At 39.7% G+C, this 19,180-nt stretch overlaps 1 protein-coding gene across 1 annotated transcript in view; it reads left to right on the top strand.

The window, feature by feature from the left end:
• The window catches only part of NECTIN3 (nectin cell adhesion molecule 3), a 133,873-nt gene extending 116,600 nt beyond the window's left edge, over window positions 1-17,273 (top strand). The window contains exons 8-9 of the mRNA XM_059063876.2: window positions 10,531-10,593; window positions 11,377-17,273. Coding sequence (XP_058919859.1) covers window positions 10,531-10,593; window positions 11,377-11,556 — 243 coding nt within the window. The 3' untranslated portion in view covers window positions 11,557-17,273. The remainder of the gene's footprint in view (window positions 1-10,530; window positions 10,594-11,376) is intronic.
• Window positions 17,274-19,180: the final 1,907 nt, after the last annotated feature.

Below are 19,180 nucleotides of genomic sequence, written 5' to 3'. Positions count from 1 at the left end.
TAAAAATCTCTAGGCATCTGAAGTGTTTTTTAAAAAGTTATTTATTTATTTATTTATCTATTAATTTTGGCAGCGTTGGGTCTTTATTGCTGGGCGCAGGCTTTCTCTAGTTGCAGCAAGTGGGAGCTACTCTTTGTTGCAGTGCGCAGGCTTCTCATTGCAGTGGCTTCTCTTGTTGTGGAGCACGGGCTCTAGGCGTGCAGGCTTCACTAATTGCGATGCTTGGGCTCAGTAGTTGTGGCTTGCGGGCTCTAGAGCAGAGGCTCAGTAGTTATGGTGCACGGGCTTAGTTGCTCCGCAGCATGTGGGATCTTCCTGGACCAGGGATCTCTAACCCCTGTCGCCTGCATTGGCAGCCAGATTCTTAACCACTGTGCCACCAGAGAAGCCCCTGAAGTTTTTTTTTTAAACTCATTTTGCACCAAAATCTGACCTGAACTGCTGACTCTCATGAAGCTATACATAGTCATTACTTTCTTTACTTAATGTGAATGCTCATATTTCCATTGCAGAAATATTTATATGTTTGATTATGGGGTTCTGTATGGGGTTTATATTTATTTATAAAACATCTCCAGACCCTTCCAGAAGGGTCTGGAGATGTTTTATAAATATATGGAATAAGTGCATATCACCTTTCTAAAAATCTGAAAAATTCTGAATTCCAAAATACGTCTGTTCCTAAAACTTACAGATAAGAAATTGTGGATCTGTAGCGCTTTGAGGTTATAATCAGATTAGATCAGTAGGTGTTTATATACCTACAGCATGGTAGGTACTGTGGTAGAAGAGAAAAAGTAGAAGCATAAGTCAGTTTTCTCACTTTTGAGTAGTTTGCATTCAAACTGTGTTGCTTTGTTGTTTAACTATTTGGAAGACAAGAAACATGAAACAAGGTTGTAAATTCCTGGAGGGCAGGGGAACAGATAAGTTCTTTGGCATTCTTATTGGTAGAGTATTACTCTACCAATGAGGTTATTTCAGAGGACAGACTATTGATTTCCAGCCCATTTAGAGAAGACTGAAGTTTACCTCTCTGGAGCTCAGTTCTCATAAACAGCAGCACCAAAGTTCTCATCAGCTCTCAGACCAGGTATCCCAAACATGATGGCGCCTCTCACGAACACTGGGTCTGAACTAACTGCACAGGACTAAGGAAGGAGCTGCTGCTGCTTCAGTGGCACCTGCTGGTGGCCCTCAAGGAGGCCCCTCTAGGTAAGATCCATTCCAGCCAGGGTCACCCACAGCCTAGGGCTATTCCAGCTTGGGCAGGGACTAGGTAACTATGTCACCTTAAATGCCATTAATATGGAATTAATTTAAATATCTTTTAAGTTGATATTTTAAAAATGTGATTTACTCCTTCTGCTTTTTCCCCCAGAAGTTCACATTTAGTTCTTTTGTTTTGCATAATGGAAATGATCATGTCCTAACAGACCGACTCCTTTCAGTATCCAGTGAAGGAATGTCAGTTGAAGTGGTATTTACAGATCCCAGACTTGGCGGATGACCTGTTATTTGTAGTTGTTAGCCTGTTCTAGGGGCTAATAGAAAATATTCAGTCTTTGTTTGGCCATTTAAACTATGTGGGCATGAAGACGAGATGCTATGTTAACTGTCATTTACTTTAGTAAGCAGTGTTTCTTGCCTGATAGAGGAGCGGCATCTAATAAGAGCATATATTGAACACTCAGTTCTGACTTTGCTGAGTAAACTGAAGGCAAAGAAAAGATCCTTGACTCATTTTCTTATCTCCACTGGAAGGATTCCCCTCCTTTTGTGTCAATGACTTCACCCTCCTCCTTAAACCACTGGTGCTGTGAACTCTGTTCCAGTCACTGACATGTTCTGGTCATGCTTAACCCAGGAGCTGTATTCCAGCTCAAGGTACCTTTGTGCAGGTTGCTCAAGACGTTAGTGCCTGTGGGCAGGGAAATGCCAAACTGGGATTACAGCTACTTCTCTATTTCAAACAGAACTGCCTACTTTGGGCTTTATGTTTACAAAATTGCTGTCCCTGAAGGTTAATATTAGCTTTCCATAGCAGATGATTTCTCTTCTGTCTCGCCTTCTTTACTGTTATTAGGTTATCTTCCTTTAGAAGAAGAAATAGTGTATGTTACCTAGATTTTCTTTTTTCTTTTCAGGAAAATGATGAAAAATGCCTTTCAATTAAATGTAAGACCCCAAGGGAAAAAATACATGTAATTATTAACTAAATATATTCAAGGATCCTTTAGATTGTTCATGGGTTAGTAATCATTAAGCAAACAGATAAAGACCTATTCATATTTTATTTTCTACCTTTTAATTACACCCTCAATAGAAACATTGAATTATTGGTAAGGGAAATGATTCCTGTATTATCTCACCTTTCAGTAGGAAGGAATATAAGAGTAGTGGTGCTCTACATTTAGTATACTGCATTTTGTTTCACAATCTAAAATATGTTTAGTGTTAAAGATTTTAGGAGGCTCTTTTTACTTTTTTATCTTTTTGCTTAGAATAGCGTAACTTATTAAGTGCAAAGAAGTTCTTAGAGTAACTTTTTCCAGTGCCATGAGTTCAGGAACGTTGGATCAAATATGAGATTTGGGAAGGCCCATATTAATAGTTTCTAGAGAGGAATTAGAATTTGGTTTATGAAGGTAGTATTTCTGCACATAGTGGCTTGGAGTACAATACTGTGCCTGATATAGAAGAGGTAATTAACACCTTTGAGTGCATCTGTGTTCGTGGATGAAAATATATTAACGGCTCTGGATTGAAGGTTTACCTTGTGGGCAAATTTGGAGATAAAGTGATATGCGTGGGTAATTTGGTGCAGTGTTAAGGCAAGGGGTTGAAGAGCAAAGATGCCCATTGTGACAAGGACAGCACAGCATTCTGATGTTAACATGTGCAGGTATTTATTAGTTGTGGAAAATAGCATATATGAATGTATAATCACTTGATTTGTGTCCTTTAAATGGGTAGGATTTATGATTGGGGGGACATCTTAGTATTGTATGTGGGTGTCTCATTCGCCTGCAGATAATTTTCCATCATCTTTATCATCTGTCTGCCTTAATTAGGTACTTTGCATACCTATTACAATTTAGGTGAAGTATCATTTTTTTGTGTATTTTAAGGTAAGCATTAGTGAGACCATAGCCAAGATAAGAAATTTCATTAAAATGTGTCATACCAAATTTTACATTGAAAAATTTAAATCTAGAATGTATACTCAGAAGTAATGAAATTTATTTACCAGTGATAAGAAGGAACACTGTCTTCCTTTTGGATAAGAAAATGGTTTCAACAACAACTAGGCAGTTATAATTCTGTGGTGACTTAAGAAAAACCCAATGCTGCCTTGTAGGATAAGATATCTAGTATTCTTCTGTCTTATAATAAGCCTCATGATTAAGCATACATTTGAAAAGTTTGCCATGAGGACATTCTGTAGTCATTTCTGCTTGTAATTGCGTCATTACAATCTTCAACATGATAAATTAGGGGACTGGACGTGGCTCTCAAGGTACCAACTATCAATATATCACTGAAAGGTATAAACAAACAATAAAACAGGAGAGGAAATTCCCTCTAAATTAATTTTATAAAGTATTATCCTACAACAAATGACCATTATGTGTTCAGCCCTGGGCTGGGACAGAGGTAAAACTCTGAGAGTCCTAAACTGCTCAGGAAAAGCCCTGCCTTTGTTTTTCTTTAATTGAGGCTGGAGCCCAAGCAGGAGGGGAAGTAACTTAGGCCATACCTCTGTTTGACCAGTTCAGATGAAGAAAACTCAGAGCAGCTGGCAAAATTGTCGAATACTGAGCATCGCAATCTCTCCCCTCAGTTTTATGCTCTCTCCTCTTTCAAGTGCCCGTTGTGTTCTTGCTTTTGAGTGCCCTTCTGCAGTCAAATTAGGAAGACAGTGGATATACTCAAGGTAGGAAGATAGGTAGCTTTGTGTGATGGTTTAAGACACAGACTTTGGAATTACATAAATATAAATGTGAATCTTAGCTCTATGAACTGGGAACATTGCTTCAGCTCTCCTGAGCCTCAGCTTCCTCATCTTTATTATAGGAACAATAATAAAATTACCTTTAGGACATGAAATAAGAATATGAGGACATTTAAAGCATATTGTACAACACCTACCTTAAGGGGCAAGGAGTAGGGGAAGAATCTTTTGTCAGTCCTTACAAATTACAGTTGTTCTTTTGTCTACACAGAGCCTAATGATGTCTATTTTAACCATGTTGACATTATTGAGCCAACTTCTTTGTTCCCTTTTTCTCTTCCTTTAACATTAGATCCTCTCCTCCAGTCTTTCTTTATAAGATTTCTGAGTACTGAGGATCTAGAACCTATTTTCATGGTGTTCACACCCTTCTCTTGAACCTGTTCAGACCTAACTCTGCTCTATTCTTTGCAGTTAGGAATTTAGATCCCAAGGTTTCTAGTCCAACTGGCACAGCTTTCACAACATACTCCAGCACCCAAGACTTTTGTGGTGACCGCTGACTGAGAGTGGGAGTCATTGAACATCTACTCTGTGATAATAGCACCATGTGTGGTTTGGGGGAAACCTCCCAGTCTCCTTCTTAGTGTGTTAACAGGAAAGGATTTATAGAATGGAGTGCATGGACGGAACACAGAATTGAACCTTACTCTCCCAGAAATTGGGAAAGAGGAGTTATAAGCAAATAAAATCTCAAGTCTTGGGGAATAACATCCAGGTAGACTTTGTACATCAAATCAGTATAATGTGTAGTGGCAATCTGCATTGATCATGATTGATTCTAGATATTAGAAACCTAAAAATTAACTAAAAATCAGTTAAAAAAATTCTAAATTTGAAAGGAAAAGGTTGATTAATAACACAGCACCCCCCCCCTTTTTTTTTTTGTGGTACACGGGCCTCTCACTGTTGTGGCCTCTCCCGTTGCAGAGCACAGGCTCAGGCTCCGGACGCACAGGCTCAGCGGCCGTGGCTCACAGCCCTAGCCGCTCCATGGCATGTGGGATCTTCCCTGACCAGGACACGAACCTGTGTCCCCTGCATTGGCAGGCGGACTCTCAACCACTGCGCCACCAGGGAAGCCCACACAGCACCCCTTTGACATTCACAGAGGAAACTTCACAGGCTTTTGAGAAACCCTACATTCTAAAATACCCCTATCTTTTATAGAATTCATATATGAGTTGAGAATAACGGAGACACAGCTTAACAGTTGCTATGCTCATTAACGAGCTAAATGACTATTCCATGTCAGAAATCTCCTCAGTGTTCATTCAAATTTGTGTCTCAACAAAGTTACAAATTACAATCTGTCATAACCTTGTAAAATTCACTCATGAATGGTTAAAACCAGCAATGTTAAATCTGTGAATGCCAAGAGTCTACTGTAATAATAAGAGACATTCATGCGAGTAGCTTCGGTAATTATCGTGGAGAACAGTAACAATTATATATCTCATTAAACAAGTGCCTAATTAATGTTGTTGTAAATTTTGCTTGATTAGAACACAGTCTCTATATTTGTTGCTCATACAACATGGCCGGCTGCTCTCACAACTATTAATAAAAGTGAAAGGGAAAATTGACTTTTGGTTCACAGTTTTAGTCATGGCTTAGAGAGGTACTTAATGGATAGGAATGTAATATCCTTTATGCTTTGAGGAATCCATACTTAGTGAATGATGTATGATAACCATTTATTCATGTGTTAATTCCTTTAGTGTGGTGAAATCATATATCTATGGATTAGGAACTCAGTCACTAGAACACAAGTAAGCAATTGAATATTGGAGTCGAGAAACTCCTGCATCAAGGACAATCTGTTATAAAGTATTTATTGAGAATTTACTGTGTCCTTGCATCATGCCAGATTCCAGACTATGTTGGTGAATTCCCATTTGAATTCACCTCCACGTGCATGCTCCTCCAAAACGGAATGACTGTGATAAAATGGAAAGGTATAGTTTTTTTCTTTTAAAAAAACTCAACTTTATTGAGATATAATTGACATAACACTATGACCCATTTTAAGTGTACAGTTTGATAAGCTTTGCCAATTGTATACATTTATGCAACCACTACCTCAATCAAGAACATTTCTATCACCTGAAAAACTTCTCATACACACCCTCTACCACGACCACCCCTCCTTGACACCTCAGGCAACCAGTAATGTGACTTCTATCACAACATACTAGTTATGCTTTTTTTTTTTTTTTTTTTTTTTTTTTTTTTTTTTTTTTTTCGTTATGCGGGCCTCTCACTGTTGTGGCCTCTCCCGTTGCGGAGCACAGGCTCCGGACGCACAGGCTCAGCGGCCATGGCTCACGGGCTTAGTTGCTCCGCGGCATGTGGGATCTTCCCGGACCAGGGCACGAACCCGTGTCTCCTGCATCGGCAGGCGGACTCTCAACCACTGCGCCACCAGGGAAGCCCACTAGTTATGCTTTTTAAAAAGAATTTCACATAGAGGGAATCACAGCATGCTTTTTTGTGTCCAATTTCTTTAGCATTATATTTTTGAGATCAATGTTGTTGCTTGAATAAATTTCCTTTCATTGCTGAGAAGTATTCCATTTTATGAATACACCGTAATTTGTTTAGACATTCAACTGTTGAGGGCTGTTTTGGTTTAAGGTTTTGGGATACAAGGAATAAAAACTTTAGTTTTCTTTTTTTGTAATATCTTTGTCTGGTTTTGGTATCAGGGTGATGCTAATCTCATAAAAGTAGTTACAAAGTGTTCTCTTTTCTCCCATTTGCAGAAAGAATTTAAGAGTAGTATTAATCCTTTAAATGTTTGATAGAATTTACTAGTGATTCCATCAGGGCCTAGAGTTTCTCTGTAGAAAGAACTTTGTGTCTTTCAAGACATTGCAGGTGGAATCATAGTAGTTTACTAATAATTCATTATTCATACATTCTTCATATAATCTCTACTATGAGATTCTCTGGTTTTATGAAAATAATGAACACTAAAATATTTGGGTATGTCTGGTGTGCTGTAAATGGCAGTGTAATCCCAAGGATGTGATGCGGACGCTTAGCAGATGCTTGAATTGGGAAGGTAGCAATGGAGGAGAGACCAATTATAAGCTAGGTATGAGGTTGTGGGGTGCTTAGTTTACCTTCGCTTATTGCAACCTTAGGAACTGAGGGAAGATGGATAGTCCTTCAGCAGGTTATGAGTTTTAGGTATCTTGTTAAGTGGAGGTTTTAAGAGGTAAGTTAATAATGACCTTTTAGAATTTAAGATGAAGTTTTAATAGATATTTTCATTTATCTCTTAAGATGGCAGATTCTTTTTTGTTTTAAACATCTTTATTGGAGTATAACTGTTTTACAATAGTGTGTTAGTTTTTCCTTTACAACAAAGTGAATCAGTTATACATATACATATGTTCCCATATCTCTTCCCTCTTGCATCACCCTTAAGATGGCAGATTCTTGAACATGTTTGCCTTCCAGGAGGTAGGAATCCATGGCAAAAAAAAAAAAAAAAAGAGTTGAAAAATAAGAGAATGATATGGAAGTTCTTGTAGATGTGTGAGTGATTTGCACTAGTTAGAATAAATCCTGCTTCCTCCAGGCTTAAGAAAATTCTGGAAGAGGCAGATGTCAGTTGGGGCTAGGAACATTTTAGAGAAAAGTTTGGGAAGGTAGGAGAATGTGTTTAAAAAGAACAATGTTTACAGTTTATAGATCACAATGAAAGAGTCTGAGCAAAAGGGAGACATGGAAGGAAGTACAGAGCATTTTGAGGGTGAAATTATAAATCAAGAGAGAAGACCAAAAGGACTCCAACTTGGTAGTGGGGATAATGGTTCCAAATGGAACTCTAGTTTGAAGTTCTTTCACTGCCAGAGCAAGCAGAGTATCCAGGGTGATTGTAGACTTGTTGACAAAAGCAACTTGAAATCTTGGTTCTGTCATCCCCGAAAATAAACCTTAGTAACTCTAAAAGCTCTGTTTATGGGGTTTTAAAATATTATCTACATGGAAACAGATTAAAATATAACACATAGTAAAATGTAGAGGTTTTGGTTTATTTGTTGAGTCAGAGAAAGTAAAAACATTTATTAAGATAATATATAATAAAACTTGAAAAACTAGTGTCGTTAGCACCTTGGAAGACAAGAATGAAAGTCTACATGACTTTAGTAAATCAGGAAAGTGAATATGGGTTTGTAGCTCAATAGAAATTGATTGTTACAGATGTAAGGAGGGAAATCAAAATACGTATTAGAGATTCAGAGTATCCCAAGGCTTTCTGGGAAAAACCACAAGAATAATAGAATAATATATATCATGTATCCATCAGTTAAAATATTATAGGTAATTCAGTTTATATATACCAAGCACCAACCATATGAAAGGTTATCATGCAAGACACTTTTCTGTATACTGTGGTGATTAACTTTATTAAAAATAAGAATATGCAACGTTTAGGGTAGTTTATGGACTAGCGGAAAGAGAGCACATGTACCAGGAATTTAGATTAAATTTTGTTCCTTAGGTATCTTGTCAGAAGCTAAATGGCCACGTAATGCAGAGGCAAGCACAGCATGCTCTTGCGTAGCCCTGGTCCCTAATGCAGGGCCATCCCTAGGATGTTTGGGGCTTCTGTCTATATAAAGAATTTGATTAACTATTGTACTACAAAATTCATGGGCTCATGTGAGGTATAATGATTATTGATGAAGGATTACAATATTGGGTAGAGAAGAAGAACTTAACATTTGCTAATTGTCCATTCAGTGCGAGTGAAGACTGTTCATGGTGTCCAGACAGCATTTCTTCCTGCTCAGTCCTAGGAATTCCCTTTTCTTGTCCAGTATTTTCAAGTGTACCGCTTCGGGCTGATTTTATATCTCAGGCCATGAGAAAAGGTTAGCAATGCTGTTATTGCTCATAAAGCCATGGCTCATCTAAAATAACCAAGGAACAAAAGAAAATGCTAATTTTAATTTTAGGTTATTTTTTTTCTGAGTCTATTTTCCTTGGACCAGCACCATCTATGTAATTTGGGTGGCTCAGTGCAAAGCAAAAATGCAGGGCCCCTTGTTTAAAAATTAAGCATGTCAAGATGGCGATACAAGGTCCATGAAGCAGGCCCTGCCTTGGACTTTTACCAGTGTGTACTGTCAGTATCAATAGTCATGTGGGAAGCACCCTAGCATCGTGCAGAATGTGACAGGGGGAATGAATTTGTCATAGATAACTTATAATTTGGATAACATGGCATATGATATAGAATATCAAGAGTTGATAGTTCATATTTCAATGAAGTTATTGGTTAACTGTTGAATTCTTACTGTTGCAGAACCACAGGCTAGGGTGTGGGGGTGGAGGAGGATGACCAAAAGAGGTTCACTGTTTACTAGGTTGAAAGATTACAGACATTAGGAACCATAAAACTGACAGAGCATGCTATCTGCTATAATGGAGGTATAAACAAGAACAATAGGAAAAGTAGGAGTAAATAAACTTTGGTGGGTAGTGTGGAAAAGCCTTTTAGGAAAAAAAACAAATGACTTCAGTCAGACCAAGATGGGTAGTATTTCAAGTGCCAGAGGTTAAGTGGCAGACCTTCCAGACAAAAAGGACAGCATGAGCAAAGACAGTGAAATGAAGAGCATGTTGATAGATATGCCTACATGCTGGGACTTTCAGGCATTCTTTTGTTATATTTATTGAACATCTATTTTCCAGGCACTGAGCCAGAAGCATGGGTATAAAAGTATAGGTTTAGGAATCAGGCAGAGTATCTACAACTTACCAGCTGTGTGACTGGAGACACCTTACTTAACCACTCTGAGCCCCAGTTTTAGTCATCTATAAAATAAAGACATTGTCCAGTGAAGAAGAAAGCAAATAAATAATTGTGGTAACACATGCTGTGAAAGCACGGAAAGGAGAGTGGCTCTCTCTGTCTGAGGGTTTTGTGCTTCACTTCCTGAAAGGGATGGTATTTGAACTTGGGGCTGAAGGGTAAGTATGTGTTTATAAATGAAAGGGAAGCTGAGAAAGATTCTCTTAGGCTGAGGTTTGAAAACGATGAACCCTTTTATGATCTGTATGGGGTTGGAAGGCAGGGAATAGCAACAGGAAACGAAAGCAGACCATGTATACATCTATAAAATATTTCATTACCACTCCAAACCCTTTTCAGTCAATTCAAAATATCAGACTCTTCCACTGAGAAAAGGCAAGAGACCTGTGCTGAATGTTACCTCAAGTAAGATGTAAACAAGTTTGCATGAGAGCTTCTGCAGCAGATGTTCTGTATATTTTCTTCCTTCTACAAGAAGTTTGGAGCCAGGAGAGAGAGACAACTCTCAGGAAATGTAGTTGCTTTTCCCATCCTCATGTGAAACATTTTGTTTAGTTGGCAGACATTTAACGAGACATGGTTGGCTCTTTTAAAAACAGGAGTCTTAGTGGTCTTGGTTGATATGTCTTATCATGTGCTTGGTGCTTTAGAGTGCATGTCTTTTTCTGTCTTCTCCCTCCAGACTGAACACTTGCCTCTGCAGACTCAGTTCAAAGGTAGAGAGGTTGGCAGTCTCCAGCGCTCTGTAAGTAACATGGTCCTCTAGTAGGGTCAGCCCAGGCGGAGCCGGGGACCACCATGTTTATTAAAATACTGTTTTATTTCCATGAAATTTTGTTTTATTCACTTCTGCTATCTGACCATCTGTGGTGTGATTTTTGTAAAGTCCTTGAGCTTGCTTATTCCTCTTAGAAGTAATCAAGTTTTATGAAACCAGTAACCTGACAGAGGCTCAGTACCAGACACACCACAGAACATCAGGGAGGTTCATTTTATGGTGTCAGCTGTGACCCAGAGTCAAGCAAGGAAGAAAGGTCAAGACAAGAGGCTGTTTTTTGACAGCATTTCTTATCCTCAGCCACGTTGGGCATATAGTCAAATACCAGTTCATTTCACTGTGTCTCTTCCCTAATTCCCCAGTGCTGAATCCTGAAGCTTCTTTTGGTTTTGTTTTGGTTGTTTTAGTTCTCGGTATTATCTCATGCATGGATTCCAAGCTTGAGCCTTGCTGAGAGACTCCTGCAGTTCACAACCTTGTTTTTCTCCAGTTTACCTTAACTGATACCAGTTCCAAATTTTGAAACCTAAAACTGACCACAGTCCTCATTAGTCACAATTTTAGGAGATGCCACCACTCTTGTACAGGTATTGTAAGCAACAAGTGACTGGAAAATGATAAGTTGTTGAACTGTACCTTGCCATTCAATTGCTTGTGTGTAATGAATTCTGTTCTTGCCTGTTTTTACCCAAGAGCTAGAAAAAATACAAACAGCTGCTCTGATAATGTAAGCAATGTTTGAATTTTTAGAATGGACTGAATAGCAGAAGATTTGACTATGAAGATGAGAATCCAGTGGGAGAAGATGGGATTCAGCAGATGTACCCCCTCTACAATCAGATGTGCTACGAAGATGGGAGTCCTGGCAAATGTCATCCAAGCCGTGAGCTGGAGAGAGTCTACATCAACCCACGGGAACATTACGTGTGATTGTCCTCTTTCTCCAATGGTGTTCTAACAAATGTTTATTCTTAGACTAAGGGAGGTAAACTGAGGCCAATAGGTATGATTTTATTCTGTCTCATATAAAACAATCCCAGTCTAAGTATATCAGAAGTAGTGATGAATGACTCGGAGTCAATAGCACATTTCTTCCTTTCATTAAGAGTTTCTTAATCACCAGCTGTGCTTGTGAACTTGACTCTAGCTTTGTGTGTTTCTGTGATGATGGTGTTTAACTACTAACATTTGGCCTACAATGGCATGTTCATTTAAAAGTAGAGCATCTGCCTGGGATGACAGCAGTGATTCTCCAGAACTAAAGGCCCCAGCTGGGAGTATTAACCTCACTGGGTCTCAGGCAGACCAGCCTGTTCATCTGTAACTCAAATGGGCAGGAAAAGGAGCTCAAAATCCATCTCACTAATTATTTAGTTGGGATTTGGCTTTTCCTGACATGCTTAATACAATTACAATACCTGCTTACAAACAGGAGGCCTGAGAAAAGAGGCAAAATTTGTTGTTTATCCCAGAAACAATAACAAAAGACAGTTCAGACCTTCAAGTCTGTTGGTTTCTTTTAGACTCTTGTGATATTGTAATATGCATTCCTTCTTGATCACCAAGGTCCTGAGGGATGCATATTTCTTGCTATTATCGGCCTAGTCTTGATGAGCTGTGTGCTAACCAGGGTTCTTCTCTTACTCAGTCATTGTTCCCACAGTTCTGTTCTTTATAGTCCAGATTAGCCTATTTCCCACCTATTAAATTCTAGAAGCCCTGTATAAATGGTGGACAGCCTTGAGCCTTGAGCCCTCTTTTCTGTGGTGTTGTATATGACAGGCTCAGCTTTCACTACGGAAATTTCTTTCAGACTAATCCTATCCACACAGGCTTTGGCTACCCTTTGCATTCTTCAGACTTTTTATTGTCTGTGTTTTATCTACCTCAGAAGAAAGCCTGCTGGAAAATCATCATGAAATAACCCCTACTCTTAAAACCCAGGTAGAGAATTTGAAAACCTAAAAAAATAAAAAGTGCCTTTAATATGGCATATGTGCTAAACCCAAGTGTGGTCCTTCATCCCTCTTCTCCTACTTTAACTGGTCACTAATAAGAGTAAAGAGCTACTAAAACTCAAACAATACAGGGACTGACCAGTCTGGAGTTTTCTCACCTCCCTTTGCCAACTTTTCCTCGATGGGCTTGAAGGTAGCAATTATAGTGGGGTGAGCAGAGGAAAGAACACAGGTACATGTGCAAGTGTCAATCATCTGCCCTCATATCTTAGGAAAAGCATTGCTTTACTATGTGTTCTGGAAGATTATGGGTCTGTCACAGACATAAAAAAAACACTGCAGACTTGTCATGTATTAGGAAAGAGTGACATAAGCACTAAAATAAAATAGTACACGTTTCCAACCTGAGCTTCAAGGGAATAGGAGAATATTAACATAGATTTCTAATGGGGTACCAAAGATACATTATGATTCACGTTTTGCTGGCTCTAGTTCTTGCCTGTGTGTTTGTTTCCTTTTTTCAGTTGCCATGCTTTGTCAGACAAATTATCCAGGTGGTTCTACAGTAGTAATACACCACCCCTCTCCATTACCTGGGTGACCAGCAATTCTGTAAAAGATGATGGTTACATGGAATCAAAGGGTAAATTCCAAGGACCGTCATTGCTGTTTCACTATGTTACCTCAGAGTTAGTGTACTGCCCTTGCTAGCAAGCAGACACAGAACGAAGATATCTGACTTTATTACTTGGAATCCCATCAGTGAGTTAATGTAACTGAAGGTGTAGGGATCCTTGCAGTTGTTTTCCAACCGAAAGATGACTCTAGTCAGAGCTCTCCTTGATAAGGAAGTGTTTTATACATACTAGATGTTACAGAGGAGGATCCTGTGGTGCATTGCCTCCTTTAGTGAGCTTTAAAAATGTCTTACACATAGGAGATGGTTTCTAGGTGCTGCTGGGAAGCAGGTTGTTGAATTAGTGTCACAAAAGTAGACCCTGGACCTAGAGGGGAGTTGAGATGTCTCCATTTGCACTAGGGAAAGAGAGTTGGAAGCACTGAGTTTCAGAGCCCTTTGACCTGTCTTCTACCCTCCCTACCATCAAGAAGCCACTATTGCAATTTTTAACATTCTCGGTGTAGTTATAGAAAAGAAATCTCAGGATGTAGACACTTCTCTCAACAGCCAGCTAGTTCAATATCCTCTTTGCCTCTCTGTCAGCTATGATATTTCTTTAACAGACTGGTAGATTTTATAGCTGTTGGCCCCTTACATGGGTCACAGAAGCTATATAATTGCTTATCCTGGTGCCTCCCATCTGTTCTCTCTAAATACTGAGTGGAATAGAGCTCAGTATTTTAAAGGAGCTTTAAAGGGGTTTGATCCGCCAGCCCCCTCAAGGACAAAATACCATCCAAAATTAGCCTGTTGCTCTCTAAATTTGGAGGCTAGACCACTTGACGATGGCCATTTAAATTTGGAAGTTAGACTCCTAAAGGTCAGTGAGTGAGGCTTAGGGACATAAGCCACAGCTGATACTAGATACTCTTCCCATAACTGGTTTATTAAAACTGCAACAGAAATAAATCCCCAGAGTGCTTATCCACTTAGGGTTGCAGTTTTGCGTTTCAAGGGGGAGCGTGCATGCTCCATCTTAAACACACAGCCTTGATTGCCTATTTTGTAGGCGGCCCAAGCTCCAGGAGCGTGCATCATCGCTGCAGTAGCAGATCACCAGGTTCTTTGCACACCACACTAAAATAAAGCATCTGTACCAGTTAGGATTGCTCTGACGTAATGGGATAAGAATTTAGGTTAATTCTTAAATGGCAGTGATTTATTTTCTATGAGGACTCCCCTATCCCTGGCCGCCTTATATGTTCTAAAATTGAAGAGGTCCACGCTCTTTAGGACATGTAATATAAAATTCTTAACCTGTGCTAGGCTTCCCTGTAACATGCACATAGTAGATAGTAAAGAAATGTGCTGTAAACTAAATGAACTGGTCCCCTCATTAATTTTTTATGGCCTTGTTTACTTATAGGGATAATCTGTTTTTTCATCCATCTTTTGAGAATGATTTCCTAATTCCTCTTTCACAGTAGTGTAAAATTTACTATTTTGTTTTTCATTGTGCAATTTTCCCCTGCAGTCTGCTGGTCTCTCAGTGCTGTTCTTTATATCCAATAGAGGCTTTCTTCAAGCCTCTTTTTCCCTGGGGCATAGAGGATAGACCATTATATCAAGAATCAGAAGAATAGGTTCTACTCCCACTTAATCTGGCTAGGACATCAGTTGCCCCTATCTGTAAAGCAGAGATTGTAATACTTTCCCTGTCAGCCTCTCAGAAATGTGGGGAGAGTTAAAGAAGATAATAATGGATGGGAAATTGTAAGTTCTCTTCAAATGAAAATACCCATGACTCTATTACTGTTGCATATTGAACTGGAACTCCCAGCACCCTTGCCAGCATTTTGAGTACCATAGCATCTCCCCAGGGAGAACCAAGTGGCAGGTGAAAATTTCAGTTCGAGCTAATTTGAGTACAGCCAAGTGCAAGTGGAAGACATCCCTTTTCTATAATAAGCATTTGTCATATGGAAAGCTTGATATCTGGATTTTAGCCTTTTAAGCTCTGTTGACCTGTGGTTCCTCTTGTTTAACAGATTACTGCTAATAATAACTACCATTATTGAGTGTATAGTATGGACTGGATTCCAGGGCAAGTACCTTACAAGAATCATCTCACTGACTAGAACCAAGCTCCTGTTTTGTCCCCTTCCAGGAGACCCTGTGGGGACAGAAAGGCTCCCACTCCTATGCTGCACACCCACAGACCACACTAATCATCAGTCAGCTGTTAACTTCTTTTAAGTCTGCTCTTGGGGAGTGGTGTTAGGGAAGAGGCTTTCTTGATTTTTTTGGAAAACAGAGGTGTAAGAGGGTACATGGAAGAAAACCATTAAAAAAAATGTTTACTGAGAAGAAAGCAATTGCATGTGCTCATTTTTACTTACTTTTTGAACTTCTCAAAATGCTCAGAAAGAGTCTCATACCCATTAGATTAACCATCTCTGCAAAAATAACCAACCGAATAATTAAAGCCACTCCATCCCAGTTGGTTTGGTCTTAGAGGGCACAAACTTCTGACATCTCTTTCTCAGCTTAGTAATTTGATATACTTACTGCCCCTTTGAGTTTGTTTCACCTTCATTGAACTCCCAGGGGGTGGTGGCACTGTTACAGAGTGGACATCTGGAAAGAGAGCTGGCTCTGGTAGAAAGCCAGAAGAAGGAGGAAGGTTGTGAAAGTAGAAGTGTCAGGGCCCCCACCTGTGGTTCAGCTCTATGCTTCTCTTGTTCCTGTGCTGAACTGGCAGCACCCTTCATCCTTGGGCCATTTACAGACGACCTAGGAGGACCAGGGACTTCCGGTTCTTCTGTTAAACTAGAAACTGCTATTTGTAAGCCTACTCAACTATGGACTATGCCTGGATGAATCTTATGGCCCCTGAAAGGTACTTGTGTTCCCTCCATTAAAGAAAATTGTTGTAAGTTGGACTTTGCCAATTTAGTCACTTGCAATTATTAGGTGGTTTAGTGGCCTTCAGTAGGTAGGGGTTGGGTGAGGGCTGTACGTCTCCTCCCCCCTAACCTTACCAGGTGGTATATTACACTGAAATCAGATTTTAAGCCGGTGTCTGCATCATTCATCTTTATAAACACTCAGGCACCAGAACAGACATCCTGTAATAGTCAACCTGTCATGTAAGCTTGAAAAAGTCCCCACTCCACATTGTTTTAGAGAACCCAACGATATCTTATGTAAAAGGGTTATTAGAAATGAATCCAATAATATTACAGCAGATTTGGTGTCAGGCAGCCTGATTTCTGTTCAACTTCTAGACATAGAACAGGTTAGTAATCTAGGAATCTTAGGACTAGTGGGCTTGCTAGAACTTTATGCCCTGTTCGTGAAAGGGATGGAGTGCCCTATGGTATTTGGGCCAGTCCACATACATTTAACACCACTAACTTGACCACTGAAAACAATCACTTATTAACAAAGTCTCTGGCACTGAGTTCTTACGGTAGTAACCTCTGAAGTGACTTGAGTTTTTCAAATGCTAACTAACAACTTTTGGAGGGTGTATTCCCAGCTAGGAAACTTTAAATGTTAACTAAACACTCCTAGGGTGTATATTAAGACCAATTAACATGTGCCAAAATAATTCAAATTACATTCAACATAACAGAATTTCTTAAGGATTCCTTGTTTTATCACACCTTCACACTGGGGTGAGGTATATTCACTGCTCTAAAGTCAGCCACCTGCTGCCTGCTGGCATTTCTCCCTCGTAGTGACAGCCTTTTCCTTGTTAAAGGGGTGTGTGTGTGTGTGTGTGTGTGTGTGTGTATGCATCAGAGAGAGAAAGACAGGCAGAGGGGAGAGAAGCCAACTTAAAATTCACAGTTGAAAAAAATTTTGGAGTTCACACATACAACAGAACCCTCACATCTACAAACATCTCACTATTTCAGGCCCATTTTATTATCTTTGCTTTAGCATTATCTCTGTAAAAAGGTTAGAGGTAGGAACAGAGGCCATATTTACCTTGACAGTGGAAATATATAAAATATTAGGTTTATTTCTACTGTATTTCCACTTATTAGGTTAGTTAGTCTCTACTCACGTTTATTTGACTGTGGAAGTTTGGAGCTGAGTAGACTAGAATGAAACAGAATGTCAAAAATTCAGATGACATTAAACATCTTTTTTTTTTTTTTTTTTTTGGTGGTACGTGGGCCTCTCACTGTTGTGGCCTCTCCCGTTGCGGAGCGCAGGCTCCGGACGCACAGGCTCAGCGGCCATGGCTCACGGGCCCAGCCGCTCCGCGGCATGTGGGATTCTCCCGGACCGGGGCACGAACCCGTATCCCCTGCATCGGCAGGCGGACTCTCAACCACTGCGCCACCAGGGAAGCCCTAAACATCTTTTTATCAAACATTATCAATTGAGACCATGATGTGGAAGTTCCTTCTGTATCTCAGGGAGAAGGGAAACCACCACTGATAGATAAAAGGATTCTCCATTCCATTGGTTGGGAATAAATCACTTCCATTGGTCCATTCCCCAGAATAGTCAGTGTTTGGGGGCTAAAGCCATGATATATATCAAATTACATACCTACATACCTCCCTACACCAAAAAGTTCTAGTTATATGCAGTATCTGGTACCTCTAGCTGTGAGGTATAAGGATAAAGGCCTGAGTTTCAGGGGAACAGATGTTGTGAATATTTATGGAAAAAAGCAGCATCTCTGTGAATTAAAGGTTGGCAGGGCCATGTCCTCTAAGTGCTCCCATCCTAGAGCTGTGTTGTTTACAGTTGCCACTTGCACATGATTGACATGGCATGTCCTTTGGACTCAAGGAGATAGACTAATGGACTTGAAGTTATTATTAGATTACAACTGCCATCCCAAACAATCTTTAATAAACAAAAACCAGCTTCCTGAGATGTTTCAGTGTTTTACTCCATCTAGAGGCAGGAGACTGAACAGTTCCCTTCTTGAGGTTTTTCCCAGCCTTACCATTCAAAGATTTTATGATCAGGTTCCCTGTAGCCCAGCAGGACACTTGGTATCAGGGCCTGGACCGGTTGTATTTATTATCATGGCACAGGACTGAACTGTAAAGTCGATTAGAGGAGGCCTCGAGGGAAAGCCCCCCTGGGAATCCAGAACATCAGATTGTCTGCACTGGCTTAGAACTGTGGCCTGTCCTGCTACAAATATGTCTGACACCCATGAAGAAATGTTTTATGTGTCTCCAGAGGTTAGGAACGAACTTCAAACATTTGTAACGTCCCTTAATAACTCACAATGGGTCTATAAAGCCCAGGATTCCACTGATTCCCAAATGCATGGGCACCACTATTTTGGTTTTCATTATTCTTGCCAATAATGACCAGCTTTTTTTTTTTTTTTAAATCCACCCTAACACATTGATCAGGCTAAGTTAATTTCTTCTCACAAGTCATGTTGATGGCTCCATGTCCATCATATTGTAACTACAGGCAGCAGTGTTTTGTCCTAAATGCATTGGTTTGCACTTACCCACACTGTGGCTCATTAATGCCTGTTTTTTCACATGGTTTCATGAGAACTTATTGCTGTATTCCCTTCAACTGAGCATTTCAATACCCAGAAGAGCATTTGTCATCTTAGGTTTCACTGTGTACTTGAAATTCCACGTCCTTTGTAAAAAAAATGTTAAGTAGGTGGTGTTGCTACTGAATCCCTGGATTATTCCACTTGTCTATCCAGAAAAGTTCCTGTTTATCCTCTACCTTCTGTTTCTATTTCTAAGCCGAAGCTTAAGACATAACATCTGCTCCAGCCTATTCATTTTCCGTGTGGTCTTAACCTCTTAACTTACTTACTTCTCAGTTTCATCCCTGTAAGTTAGTACTCTCCACCTCATAGAGGTTTTATGGAGGGGGAAAAATAAGATGTTTAAGGGCTGTCTTCACGAGAGCTCCTACTTTTAAAGTGATTTTATAAAAGCCCCTTGGCTTAGAAATGAGAAACTCT

The sequence above is a fragment of the Kogia breviceps genome, chromosome 5, assembly GCF_026419965.1.
Source record: "Kogia breviceps isolate mKogBre1 chromosome 5, mKogBre1 haplotype 1, whole genome shotgun sequence".
In the NCBI taxonomy this organism is placed as follows: domain Eukaryota; kingdom Metazoa; phylum Chordata; class Mammalia; order Artiodactyla; family Physeteridae; genus Kogia; species Kogia breviceps.
Note: the sequence above shows the minus strand (reverse complement) of the source record. Positions and strands in the feature narration are given on the sequence as shown.